At 42.1% G+C, this 13,231-nt stretch overlaps 1 protein-coding gene and 1 long non-coding RNA gene across 3 annotated transcripts in view; one reads left to right on the top strand and one right to left on the bottom strand.

Annotated features, from left to right (window-relative positions):
• Positions 1 to 1,496: 1,496 nt before the first annotated feature.
• The window catches only part of src (v-src avian sarcoma (Schmidt-Ruppin A-2) viral oncogene homolog), a 24,020-nt gene continuing 12,285 nt past the window's right edge, over positions 1,497 to 13,231 (bottom strand). Inside the window, exons 2-13 of one of the 2 annotated variants that reach the window (XM_067593217.1) lie at positions 9,960 to 10,222; positions 9,769 to 9,868; positions 8,635 to 8,652; positions 7,901 to 7,999; positions 6,874 to 6,977; positions 5,260 to 5,409; positions 4,880 to 5,035; positions 4,306 to 4,485; positions 3,712 to 3,788; positions 3,456 to 3,609; positions 3,174 to 3,305; positions 1,497 to 2,978 (exon numbers count right to left, since the gene is read on the bottom strand). In XM_067593217.1, the coding sequence (XP_067449318.1) occupies positions 2,770 to 2,978; positions 3,174 to 3,305; positions 3,456 to 3,609; positions 3,712 to 3,788; positions 4,306 to 4,485; positions 4,880 to 5,035; positions 5,260 to 5,409; positions 6,874 to 6,977; positions 7,901 to 7,999; positions 8,635 to 8,652; positions 9,769 to 9,868; positions 9,960 to 10,212 (1,632 nt within the window). In that variant the 5' untranslated portion in view covers positions 10,213 to 10,222 and the 3' untranslated portion in view covers positions 1,497 to 2,769. The remainder of the gene's footprint in view (positions 2,979 to 3,173; positions 3,306 to 3,455; positions 3,610 to 3,711; positions 3,789 to 4,305; positions 4,486 to 4,879; positions 5,036 to 5,259; positions 5,410 to 6,873; positions 6,978 to 7,900; positions 8,000 to 8,634; positions 8,653 to 9,768; positions 9,869 to 9,959; positions 10,223 to 13,231) is intronic. The other variant, XM_067593218.1, reaches the window with a different exon arrangement.
• Positions 7,121 to 13,231, top strand: part of LOC137185012 (uncharacterized) — a 23,349-nt gene continuing 17,238 nt past the window's right edge. The window contains exon 1 of the long non-coding RNA XR_010928742.1: positions 7,121 to 7,204. This is a non-coding gene — a long non-coding RNA (uncharacterized lncRNA). The remainder of the gene's footprint in view (positions 7,205 to 13,231) is intronic.

Below are 13,231 nucleotides of genomic sequence, written 5' to 3'. Positions count from 1 at the left end.
ATTCCTACGTGTGATAATATCAAGGTCACCTTACAAAACTCATTGCAAGACCTTTGCATAACTGTAGCTGTACGTGGGAAACAACTGCTAAAACTTCTCACCTTTGCTGAGGTTATTCAGCAACTAGTATATACACAATGAAAGTAAAACACGTCTCTGTTTAATGGTTATGACCTTTGTTCACACTGATATTGATTCACTTTCAGTAAGCCAAGCTCAGTGAGTGTTTCCTGGCTACAGAAACACAATTCATTCACTCATTAACAAAAAGGATAGGATACAGTTGGCAATGTACAAATTTTATTCAAATGTACTTTCAAATTCGAATAATATTCAGTAGGATTTAACAAAGACCTATTCATCTGAAAATTCCCATTGAATACAGTAGAAAAGAGTATACTATAGGAATATCACAGATTAAAAAAATATCTGCATAGCCAGAAAGAAGACCCACAGAACCCAACAGGAAATGTCCTTGGCCTGTTAGCAAGCCTGCATACACACAGATTGACCCTTTCGTGCACCTTTTTTGCTCATAAACATTCACTGATACAGGTCAGGAAGGGGACAATGCCAGACAACTCGATTACATCCATGCAGCTCAATGTAATTATCATGACATAACCCATGTCCACAGGACATAGTATATGCTGCATAGATATCAAGCTCCTTCCACTCACTGTGGTCACATCATCTTCTGAATGGAGTTATTTAACCGTAATCAGCAGTGCTTTATGAAATCTAAACAGAAATGTTTGGATGTTGACATGTTACCTGCTCATTTACCAGCCTCTGAAGCAGCACCAGAAAGATTTAAAGATTATCGTGATGTAAACATTTGTGGTTTTGATTGTATTATGTAATGCTGGTAGATGATCAGTATCTGGTAAGACAGAACTGTTTTTTCTCAAAAAAGGTGAGGCGTCAGGGGGGGAAACAGAGCAAGTTTTCAGCTAAGCAGTTGTCCTTATCAGTTTTGTCACATTGAAAATGTACAAACAAAATAAGTTTCACAGAGAAACGTGCACAAATAAACATAGTTCTAATGTAAAAGTGTTTCTATAATATATATTTATATCATTATTGTCAGATGTTATTTAACCCATAAAAGTACCATAAACATTAAAGTTTAAATGATAATTGCTGAAAGCAAAATAATCAATTGGGTTATTTTAAAAGGAATAAATTATAAAGGTGATATATATACAAAATATAAGCATTAAGGATATTTACAATTAAGTTTCAAGATGCCAATTTCTTTGCTATACATGTTGTGTGTGGGGAAAGCGTTCTGGTCTGCCCCCTACAGGCTCTAGGAAGGCATTACCACACAGTATCACCCTGTTGCCTATTTATCATCTTCACTGAGAACAGAAATATGACAATATCTCCAGTGTATGATTGTGCTCAAAGATGCACTAATAAGGGAAATACTGAGGCTGATTAAAAATATGAATTCATATTAACGAAGGTCAGAATTGAAAGGAGGCATAAAAGAAGATTCACCTGATTTTAATTTGAAATGCTTGAAAATAAATCAGCACGTTGAAACCATGCCGTCTGTTGGTTGGTACTGTACACAAATGCAGGATCTCAAAACCGTGGATTATCATTTGAGAACAACAGAGTCTCTGCTTACATAAGTCAAACTTCACTGTAAGAAAGAGTTCAGAGTAGTAAAATACACTTTTACACAGTAGAAGAGAATACAAAAGAGATTTTCATTGGCACAAAAATCCTTGCAGCAGATTTCTAGTCTTCTCGATCCTGAGATGACTGATAGTGATCAGTAGCCGTTTGTTTGTGAGAAAAGTCACAATTAGAAGACGTCACACAGAGAGGAAGACTCTGCGTCTTCTCCTCTCCTCTTTGTGTCAAGCTGTATGTCGGTCACAGCGATAAACCAATTGGCGAGCGAGACTACACACTCTGATGGGAATCGAGGGCATCGCTCTCATAGAAAATCCCACAGCAGTTGGGAAACTGGCCTCAATGATGCACGAGGAAGCGTGTTTAAAAAGAAAAAAAAAGAAAAACTTGTGAAAATTTTCCAGTTGATCCAGGTTCTAATAACACAATAAAAAGTATAAGATCCGTGATATCCTCGTTAATTACTGTAGATCCCAAACTGCTCGTTCTCAAGAGGAAAATCTGTGTTTGAAAAATGGAAGACAAAGTCTAAGAATCCCAAAGAAAATGTAGTAAAAAAAATGGCATCATGAAGTGAGCTTTCAGCAGGACAATACTTGTATCCAACAATCATTCTCTGGACTCCCATTTTTGACCCATATGCAGTCTTATTAAAAGACGTACTCTGGTGTCACTCATAGTGTTAAAAATAACAAAATACAACGTCAGACAGGTGAATTAACACAGGAAGAGCGCGTGAGGAATGTGTATTTATAAGGGCGCCTTACAAACACTAGGACAAACATGTTTGGCTGAGTAGGGTGTTGACTGAACTGGCAAACAAAATGATAGTGTATAATAAAAGCAAAATAATACCACAGTTTAGTCCCTTCCTTTGAAAATAGTCCCTCAGACTAAAATGGAGAATATGACAGTGACTTTGGAAACTGCGTGTTGCTGATTGGTTCGAAGTCCTGCTGACAGTCCTTGATGCCAGAAAATTACTGATTGTACCCAGAATGCTGTCGGCTTTCTGCCCCGTTTTACTGTACACACATACTGGTCCATGCACTCTTAATCAGACGCGCATGTTCATTTTTGCGCATGCATAATTCATGCACGTATACACGTTCAGCCTCGTTACAGGTTCTCTCCTGGCTGGTACTGAGGCTCTGTGGAGGTGAAGTAATCCTCCAGGAAGCCCTGCAGGTACTCGAAGGTGGGCCTCTCCTCGGGTTCTTTCCTCCAGCAGGTCAGCATCAGCTCATGCATCGATTCAGGGCACTCCGCAGGGCACGGCATCCTGTAGCCACGCTCCACTTGGTCAAGCACCTCCCGGTTCACCATTCCTGAGAGAGCAAAAACAAATATGAAATTGCAAAACACATGATCACAGTTTGAATCACATGAATGTTTATGACTAATAGATTCCAATCTGTCAGCTGTTGAACGGGTGGAGCATGACGTCAGTGCCAGAGTCTAGGTAATAAAAGCACTATGCACTTAAACAGATAAACAACTTTATTTCCCAGAATGTTCCTTGCCTGGATATGGCACTCTGCCTTTGGTGGCCAGTTCAGTCAGCAGGATCCCAAATGACCAGACATCAGATTTAATGGTGAAGCGTCCGTACAGAGCAGCTTCAGGAGCCGTCCACTTAATGGGAAACTTGGCTCCTGCAAAACAACAAGTTTGTCAGCAAGTTAAAATAAGATCACTGCAGCACACACTGAGACAAAAAGTATTTCAAAAAGACCTAAGTGTCCTGGAGACTAACACTTTTTAATCTCAGGTGCCACGTAAACAGACGAAGCTGACTTGCTTACCTTGCCTGGCAGTATATTCATTATCCTCAATGAGGCGAGCCAGACCAAAATCAGCCACTTTGCAAACCAGGTTATCTCCCACCAGGATGTTTGCAGCTCTCAGGTCTCTGTGCACATAGTTCATCCTCTCCACATAAGCCATTCCTGAAGCAATCTGAGAAAGAGACAAAGTTTTGTGATTGTCTACACTGAAGAAAAAACAATGTAGATACCACAAAGAAAAGTGAGAAAGTGGTAGTAAATTATTTGTGCTAACCTGAGAGGCCATATCCACCAGCTGAGGGAGGCGGAGCATCTTACCCATGTCCCCTTTCAGGAAGTCCAATAAACTACCTGTTAGCAAGGACACATAATACAGATTAGTATCAATGTTGGAGCAGTCGTGGTCATTATCTGGACCTTTATTTCCTTATGTGTGGCAGCATGAAATCTTTAAAGGAACATTTTTTTTAATTTAAAATTTCTTCTGTTTTGTATACATATACAATCAAGTGTATTTAATTTCAGAAACTGTCAAGTTTCATTTGGTTGTGATCAAATTTAACATTTTAAAAATATCTTTGTCTTTGCACACAGTAAACCCATCATACTGTATCTTGATTTGGTTTTGATTGGCTCCCCATCCTCCCAGTCATGCAGGTTTTCAGCATTTCATTAGTGAGCCTCCATTCAGTTGGTTTACCTCGACTTAACTAATGAAGCCAGTCAGTGCTGAACTTATCTTCACATTTACTCAAAACACAATTTTAACTACGCTAGAATACTATTTCCTGACGCATACTGTAAAGTGCAACAAGTACTAGTTCTGTTTTCAAGTTTACAAGTGAAACTGTGAAAAGTCCGTGCTGACCTTGCCCCATGTACTCAGTGACGATGTAGATCGGTTCCTCAGACACTACAGCGTAGAGCTGAACCAGTTTTTCATGTCTCAGTTTCTTCATGACCTGGGCTTCCTGGAGGAAGGCCTCAGGGGACATGGTGCCGGGCTTCAGAGTCTTGATCGCCACCCGTGTTGTACCGTTCCATGTTCCTGATAAAAGAAAAAAATAGTTGTGGGTGTCAATAACTGTTACAACTCAATCAAATTGATTTGATCATTTGGCACACTTCCCAGGACCATGAACCACAGTATTTTCTCTAATGAGTGCAGAAATATCAGCTACAACAGAAGGAGATCCATGCACTTTTCTGGTGGTGCAGATTTTGAAAAGTTAGAAAGGGTAAAACGTCTTTATGCACTTTGGTCCTAACAAACTTTAATATTTTACTTCAAGCCTTGAAACTTTATTTTTCAGTGAGCAATAAGAGCATCTTCAACAACTGTCTCCTCAGAAAGAAAGCCACCAGAAGCACTTTTTCTTCTCATCGTTTTCAGGATTGGAGATACGGGGTTTGCTCATGAAATAGATCAAAGCACGACTTACCCATCCAGACCTCTCCAAAGCAGCCCTGTCCAAGCTTAAGGTCAAGACGGAGGGACTCTCTAGGGATTTCCCAAGCATCCTTGGCTAAGCCCTGAGTCTGAGGCTTCAGCACAGGACAAATGTCTGTTAGACTGTGACACAGCCCATCAGCATGCTCTGGGGAACACAAGGGAAGACAGGGAATGTAATCAAAAGCCAGGCTCCATGGTTACCAACAAATATTCTTCTGATAGCGCAGGAAACAAAGGGAGTAACAAACTAAATGACCAAACAAAGATATGAGTATGACAATCTCTTAACTCATCTTTGTCATCACCAGTGAATCACGAGGAGGGGTGGATGTGAAAGGAAATCAAGTGTTTTATTTGTGTTGAACTCACTGCGATAGTGATTAACAAGTTGCTGCAGGGTGCTGAACTGTGTGCGTGATGTGATGTAGAAGCCTCCGCTGTCCAGCTTCCTGATCTTGTAGTGCTTCACATTCAGCCCTTTGGTGTTGTCATAGTCCAAAACAGACAGACAGTAGGCACCTGGAGAGAATAACAAAGAAGGAGAAATGTACTATAATATTTAATTCTTTGAGTCTTTAATTAATCTTGAATTTGAGTCCTTAACACAAAAGAACTGAGGGCAAATTACATTGGATTATAAAATTGTTTGCATGGATATAAAAAGGAAAAATCGGATTTAAATTTCATGGACAATGTGCTCATTACGCCACCAGAGGGCAGCGTCAGTCAAGTGAAAAAACAGTCTGAGTGACCCAAGGCGATGCCTCCCCCTCCTTTTAATGTTTGAACTGGGCGATATGGCCTGTGGTTGTACAGCCTCAGCTCCACACTGACCTAATTCTGTCTGGCTTACCCACCCAGTACCTCCACACTGTTCCTGCTCATCAATCTCCTCCCTTTCTCTCCATCCCTCCCCACCCTGTCCCTTGTCTCATTCTTTGCAGAGCTCATGCTGTATACATATCCTGTAATAGGAACCAACACAGAGCCAGCTGAACCCACAGGGACTGTGCTGCTGCAGCAGAGCAGCTGTCTATCAGAAGTATCTCCAGACTGAATCCCACAGGCGTCACATCCAGCCTCCCCCCCCTCCCCAACCCCCCCATCTGCCTAATTCGTCTCTCCTCTGTACCCACACCGCCACACGGCTGACACGGCGCAGCAGGGCGCACAGTTAACAGCAGGATATCATGTCTTACTGCTAGAAAGAATTTGCTTTCTTCTCCTTGGTGCATTTTTTGTTAAACATATCATGAAATTCAAACTGATCTTCATGCTGAGATTTTAATATTTTATTAAAAAAGTTCATAAAAAAAAGGAACATGAAGAAGGGCACCATATTTCAAAAAAAAAAAAAAAAAAAATCACCGTATAATGGTATAAAAATGAAGTTGGAGCAAGTATGTTTTTTTTTTTACTAACCCACAGGACAAAATGTTCTCTGGGTACAGCTGCTGATCGGCACCACTTTAAGAAATATCTGGGCTGTTGTTAGATGATGCCAAAAGCTATAACACTCACAGAGGCCCTTTAGTGTAGTTATACTGTATCATAATGCTGAGTATCATTAGAGATTTATCCAAACAGGTGCAACACCGTACCTCAGTTTCAGCAAAATCTCAAAACCTTTTTCAACTACAATCAGACTTTGTCCATCACAAGTTTGCTGGAAATTTTTCTTAGTTTGAAAAATATTAACATATTTTTCCACAAAAACCTGTTTTCATTTAGAAAAATATGCCAAACTTCTCAATGCGTGAGTGTTTATCATCTAAACACAAGCATCCGTACAAGAATCCTGCCAAATGAAAATTGTCTTAAGTACGTTATGATTTATAAAATTCGGAGCCAACTTTCCATATTTGATGCTATTGACACATTTTGGTCAAGACTCAAGATATATTGAGGTTTGATACACAGCTCTACTGTCTAGAGAGGCAGAGTGAGTGATGAGTCTTTTTGTATAAGGGTCCACAGACTTACCTTTGGTGGTCTCACTCTCTCTCACCAGGAAAGTTCCTCTCCTGTTCTCTAAACTTAGCAGCAGCCTCTCAGAATCACGGCGTGTGATTTTGCCAAAGTACCACCTGGTGAGGTTGAGACAGAGAACATGGGACACATGGGACCAGGTTGGTGAAGGGGAGAGGATGTACGTGGGTGGAAGAGAAGGAACGATTAAGCAAGGGTGAGTTGTTGCTCACAGTTTCAGAAGGTTTAGTGAAATTAGATGCATTCCTGCATACTAATGCCTACAACGGCGGCTTACCTGGACTCTAGAGTCAGTCTGAGATGACTGGACAGGAAGGAGGCAAAGGTGAGAAATGGAGTTGTTACATAAGGTTAGTTTGTGCTATCTTGCATAAGCAAGCAGGTTAGCAAGTAAAGATTAGCAGTGCATGCCCTTGAGGAGTAGAAAGCAGTAAATGCATTACAGTCGTTAAATTAAAAAAAATGGGAAATATGCTAATTTCTAATTCTTGCTTAGAGATAAGAAGATTAATACCATTCTAATGTTTTTTTATGCTAAATATGAAGCTACAGCCAGCAGCTGGTTAGCTTAATTTAGCTTAGCATAAAGACTGGAAGCAGGGGAAACAGCTAGCCTGCCTCTGTCTGGAGAAAATGTGCAGGACTATTTCTTGGCCAGGTGCAGTGACTTCCACTTGTTTTCATATTTCAGTTTTTGTACAATTTAAACAAACAAGATATAACATGTTAGAGGTTCTAGTAGCCAGATTTCATTATCTTTGGATAGAGCCAGGCTAGCTGTATCTCTTTGTTACCAATCTTCATTGCTAGGCTAAGCTAAGTGGCTGCTGGCTGTGGCTACAAACGTGGTATCAATAACCGCATTTCCCAAAACGTCAAAATATTTCTTCAAGTGCAGAGATCCCATTCAGACGAAAAGCAAGAAGATTCTTAAATTCCTATATTCAAGTGATAATTCTTTCACATGCTCGACAGATAAAAGAGAGAGAGGGCAAAAAGAAAAAAAAAGCAGGGTTTTTACTCTTCTGCCTGGATGGAGTCGGATGGAGCCACATAATTACTGGGGATGTAACCACTCTCTCCAGTGGTCAGGGAGCGCGCCAGCCACCAGTCCCCTTCTCTGCAATGATGGAACGATAACACACAGCTTCACAGAGGCTCATAACACATCCACAACACAACAGAAAAACTATCTGTGACTTTTAGGGCCAGTGTTTATCAAGTGTCTCAAAGTAAAAATGAATTGATGCTGATCATTTTTACATTTTCTGTACCCGCTACAATAGTTTAGATCATGTAGTCAAAGTATTTGAGCTCTTGGCACCTGGAGAAGCTTGATAAATGCAAGCCCGGTTATCTCTGCTGTTACAAAATAATATGTGGAAGTTATGTAACGATAGAAAAACATGCATTCATGTAGGTATGACAACAGGAGGGATGATGGTGCTTGTATGCTACACTTTATGAGGGAGTGAGCTGGTGTAGTTTTGCAGCACTAGATTGAAGAATCAGAGTGAAATTTTGGTTTGTTTACATTTTTTTTCTTCGAGTTGACCTGAGATGATTATAGTGCTGCAAGGCTTCGCACAAACTTCCCTTTACTACTGAGGGATCATGGGGCACGGACAAGAGTTATGTGATTTGTGCCTTTCTAGTGGAGTGGTATTATAGTGCACATGAACGCGTCAGGTTACACAAACACGCAGGCAGACAAACGGCACATTCAAATACTGATTCCAGAGAGGCTTCACAAACCTGCAGTTCACCTTCCTCCTATAAAAAATGTGATGGTTTGTGATGAAGAAACAAGAAAAGGAGAGATGAAATGGAAATGATGAAAAAGAAGAGGGTTAAAGAAATACAGAGAGCGTTATGAGCAGTGGCAGAATAGTAGAGTACACAGAACAGACTGGTAATAGCTATGATTTTAAAATATTCAAACCATTACATAACTTGGAGATAAGGGAGGCACAATTATGAGGCAAAGGGAGGTTTAAGGGAAAAACAGCGACATGCAGAGGGCACAATATTATAATAAAAGCCTATAAGGTCACTGTGCATGGCTGCGTTATTACATTTAACTGGACCAATCAGAAAGCTACAACAAGCCTGACTGATAATTAATTGGACTGTGATAACCCGTTAACTAATCTTAGGGTCGGTTCATAGAATCTGGGTGTACTTGACCCAATAATGATCCAGGTCTTTGGCTTAAGGGGCCAGATGCAGCGATAATCCACTATTGTACTCAGCTTCTGCCTTCTAGGTCAGCAGTTTGTTAGCAGCACGGGGGTGCAGCACTACAGTATATGGTTCACTGCACCTCTATTGATTCATGGAGTAAGCCCCTATTTCCAAAACAAGCATTACCCCCCCCACCTCCTCCTCCTTCAAACAGGTTAGATTTGTACTGCATAACTAGGTCTCGCACTGCATCTACTTCTCAGGAATTACAAGTAGCAATAAAAATAGCTATGACCTTACTGAGGTGGACTGAGCAGGGAGACGTAATCAGTCTCGGAGAGGCATTTGTGAATGAAGCAAAATGTGTGCAGAAACGTGTCAGTTGACACACAAAAAAGAAAAATTAAGCCAAGCCGAGGAAAGCCCGTTCCCATGGTTACGGGAGGTTTCAGAGAGACGACAAGTGACATGCATTTCGGGGGTACAGGGCAGCCAAGTCAGACAACTGAGCGATAACTCAGACAGACGAGTGCCGTCCCCGTCAACGTGCAGTTATACTTTAGCATTTCACACAGTGTATGTGCATGAAAAGAAACATTCTTGTAGCAATCTTGAGTTTAATTGTGTGCACATGAGAGAGATGACAGAGGACACAGAGATTGATAGGAAAAAAAGTGGGTTTATTGTTTTATGTATTTTCCTTACGTGTTGTTGACTATTTGGAGGCGTTCGCCCTTCCTGAAAGACAGATCTGAAGCTGTTCGAGACTCATAGTCATACAACGCCACGAAGGTTGTCACGCCACCTGTTAGGAGAGGAAGGAGAGGAAGTTAGGTACAGGGTATACAGTTAAAAAAACCCACAACAAGACTGTGGTTTCGAGCGAATGTTCTCACCTGCTAGTGTGATTCTGTTTGGAGAGGTGACGCTATTATTGTCCACACCTCCAAACAGGGCCAGCTCCGCGTTATTGCCCACTGATTGATTACCACCAAGACCTCCATCCATAGTAGGGCTCCGATTGGGTGTTAAGGACTGATGAGTGGAGTTGAGGTGGTGGCCGCCAGCCCCTCCTCCGGAGATGAGGTTCCCATCGAGGCTGCGGGTTCGCTGGCCTGCATCCTTGGGCTTACTCTTGGATCCCCCCATTGCCAAGGGCCTGTAGCGATGCATTCAAGGAAAAAGAAAAAAAAGGTCTGTGAGACCGCAGAGGCACTGTAAAAGATAAATTACTGTACATAACAATTTTGCATCGAACAAAGTTGCTTTCCTATCTCATTTGTATAGAAAATATTCTCTAGAAAAAATTCCTCTGACTGCCACAAGACCAGATGCAGAAACCATAGATAGACTGAGGACCACGGTTCTAAACCCACCGAGACACAGTGTTATGCAGACCTTTTGAAGCAAAACCACCCCACGGATGGTGGAGCAGCTGCCACTCCTCGATTTCAACACAAACATGAGATCCACTTCACCCCACAGCCACCAACAGAGCACACACACACACACACATATTGCAAATGCCTGTATGCACATGTGTCAGACACAGATGCACAGGCTTTTTTTTTTCCACTACTCTTACATTTTATAGACTAAACTACTAATTGATTAAAGAAGAATTTATTCATTTTTTGGCCAGCTGGGGGCTGCATTTTGGCCTCCACTAACTCCTGAGAAAAATATCAGGCTCTTTAGCTTCACATGCTAATTGCTAACTCTCTCAAGTTCAGCAATGGTAAAATTAAGACGCTGCACCATGATCTTATGAGAACAGACTAAAAGGTCAAGAGGGTACTTTTGGATTGTTGTAGCTTTCCTCTGTGTATGTTCATCTTTTAAGCTTCTCTGGCGCCTACTCAGGCTCGTGAGGTAGCTCTAATCACAGCTTAGTGTTGGGAAATGATCACACTAAGCCAAGGATAATTTTAGGGACTCAAACCCTTGCTATCATGAGTTGATATAGCCACGGGGGGTCTGCTATCAAATGCTAATTTACAGAAAAACACTAAGGTGGGGTGGCTCGGGAACCCTTCTGATAAGCAGACGAGGATCAGAGTGCATGTCAGGCTACTAAACCTTCTGCTGATATCCCCTCGCCTGACTGCTGCTGCTATTTAGCAGCCCGTGCATCTGTTGGATCTAATACTGGACTCAGCCAATTCACAAGCAATGACAAGCTAATACACAGACTAGCAGGCACGTTTGCAGTCACAGCAATGCAGTGACATATGGTGGAAAATGTGCGGCACAAAGAAGAGCACAGTTCGCTAACCATGCAGGGGGAAATTACCGAAGCTGTCACTGATACTTGTCTGTCATTCTGGATGCTTCCTCCGTGCCCCCCCTTTTTTATTTCCCAACAGAGTGGCAATCAGCCAGGAGAGAGGGGGAGCAGAGGCAACACAGGAGAAATACTGGTGTGTTTTCAGTCCTTAAGAGATTCCTATAGATGTACAATATGTGGGCTCATCCAGAGAAGCAGTAGTGCAGCTCAGAAACATAACAGGGGTGGCGGAAGGGGGGGCGGGCATTTTTAATAGGCATCATGAATGAATGAGATGGGGGGATGAGCGGAAGGAAGTGAGGAAGTGAGAAAGGGTCAATGAGGTCGGACAGCCAATATCTCCCCTCGGGATATGTCTGCATAAAGGGGGTCGCATCCCGGCAAGTGTAACAGTGCGTGCAGGTTAACACACAGACACAAGAGGGCAGACACAAAGATGACGGGTGGCTCGGGGAGCTGCTCTTTGTGTGTTTTGTGTTCTCCCCGAGCAGACCGGGTGCATAGTTAATAAGCCGTTTGAGGCAGAGCAAAGCAGAAACGCTGCCTCTCTCTCTCTCTCATCTCCAGTCGCCTTCCCCCCCACTCCAGACAGATTACACTTTCACTTACGGGATGTCAACTTAATGAGATAACTGAGATGGTGCTTAAATAACACATTATATGTACGTATGTATTCTAAATATGCTTGACGGATTCATCAGCAGTTGTGCGTGTAACATCTGATGAGGTGAACAAATAAAAGAAACCGGTTTTAGCCTCTAACGAATTTTAAGGTTGAATAGAATTCGGTTCCTTTGGCAAATAGCGTCCTGATACTCTAACCCAGACAGTATGCCCAGACAAATACACCGAAAACTCACAGAAAGGAGATGACTGAACCGGGTAAACACGAAACAGGGCATTAAGAGAGTCTCGGGCCTTTCTTCACACTCCGTTTCCAACAAAGCATCTTTTGTCAGCTCACAGAAGGCAGCATAAACAAGACACAGAAGTGGCCTGTGGCTTTTTGAGCTGCCAGATCCTAACGTGTTTTAGCTCTAACAGCCAGTAGGAAATATGGAAATGAAGGAGGTCATGAAGCCAAACAATGTCATGTTTTGCAGGAAAGCGCGTGTATCATCCGCAGTAGCTAATAACGAAAGCCTGAGTCTGGCCTAATAGCGCTGAGGTACTGTAACAAGCACCTACTGTCTAGCTGGCAGAGATGCATGAAAATCCCTCTGGCAAGGCGGGGGTGTGGCTGGGTGGGTGGGGGATTTGCTTAATTATGCATAAGATCTAGCAATGAATTCCAAATCCTTCAAGTCTCCTGGGCTTTGGTTGAATGGGAATAGTCTTTTAATATTGCTGCTGGGGCTGTTCCCCCCCCCCCCCGACCCCCCCACAGGATGCAGTATATCCCTATTTTGCTTGCTTTTTTCATTTCATTTGAAAGGAAAACAATTAGAATCTGTGAATGGTATTCCCTCATTGAAATAATAGAAAAATGTGTCGTGGTTCATCCATTAACAGGCTGATAGGATCATGACTCTGGTCCATTTCCCTCAACAACACAGGCTTTTGTAATGAAGTCTACTGTGTTCTGGCTCATTTTTTTGAAAAAAAAAAAACCTTTTCATCTTTTAGGAAGGATCAAACAGTCATGAACATCAAAATTGAACAAGCTTGCTTCAGATGTTCTGTGTGCAGGCTTAATGAGAAGAGATTTCCCACTACGAAGCTGAAGCAAACTCAAAGTAATACTGAGAGAGACGGAGAAACTCTATGCGAGGAGGCAAGTTCGGACTCGTACGTCGAGATGACAGCTACAGTAGACCCTTCGCTTCAACCTCGTAGTGTTTGTTGCTGTTGGCCTGCGGTCTAATACATGGATCGGGCATG

This window comes from Thunnus thynnus, chromosome 6 (genome assembly GCF_963924715.1).
Source record: "Thunnus thynnus chromosome 6, fThuThy2.1, whole genome shotgun sequence".
Taxonomy (NCBI): domain Eukaryota; kingdom Metazoa; phylum Chordata; class Actinopteri; order Scombriformes; family Scombridae; genus Thunnus; species Thunnus thynnus.
This window is presented reverse-complemented; position numbering and strand designations above follow the sequence as displayed.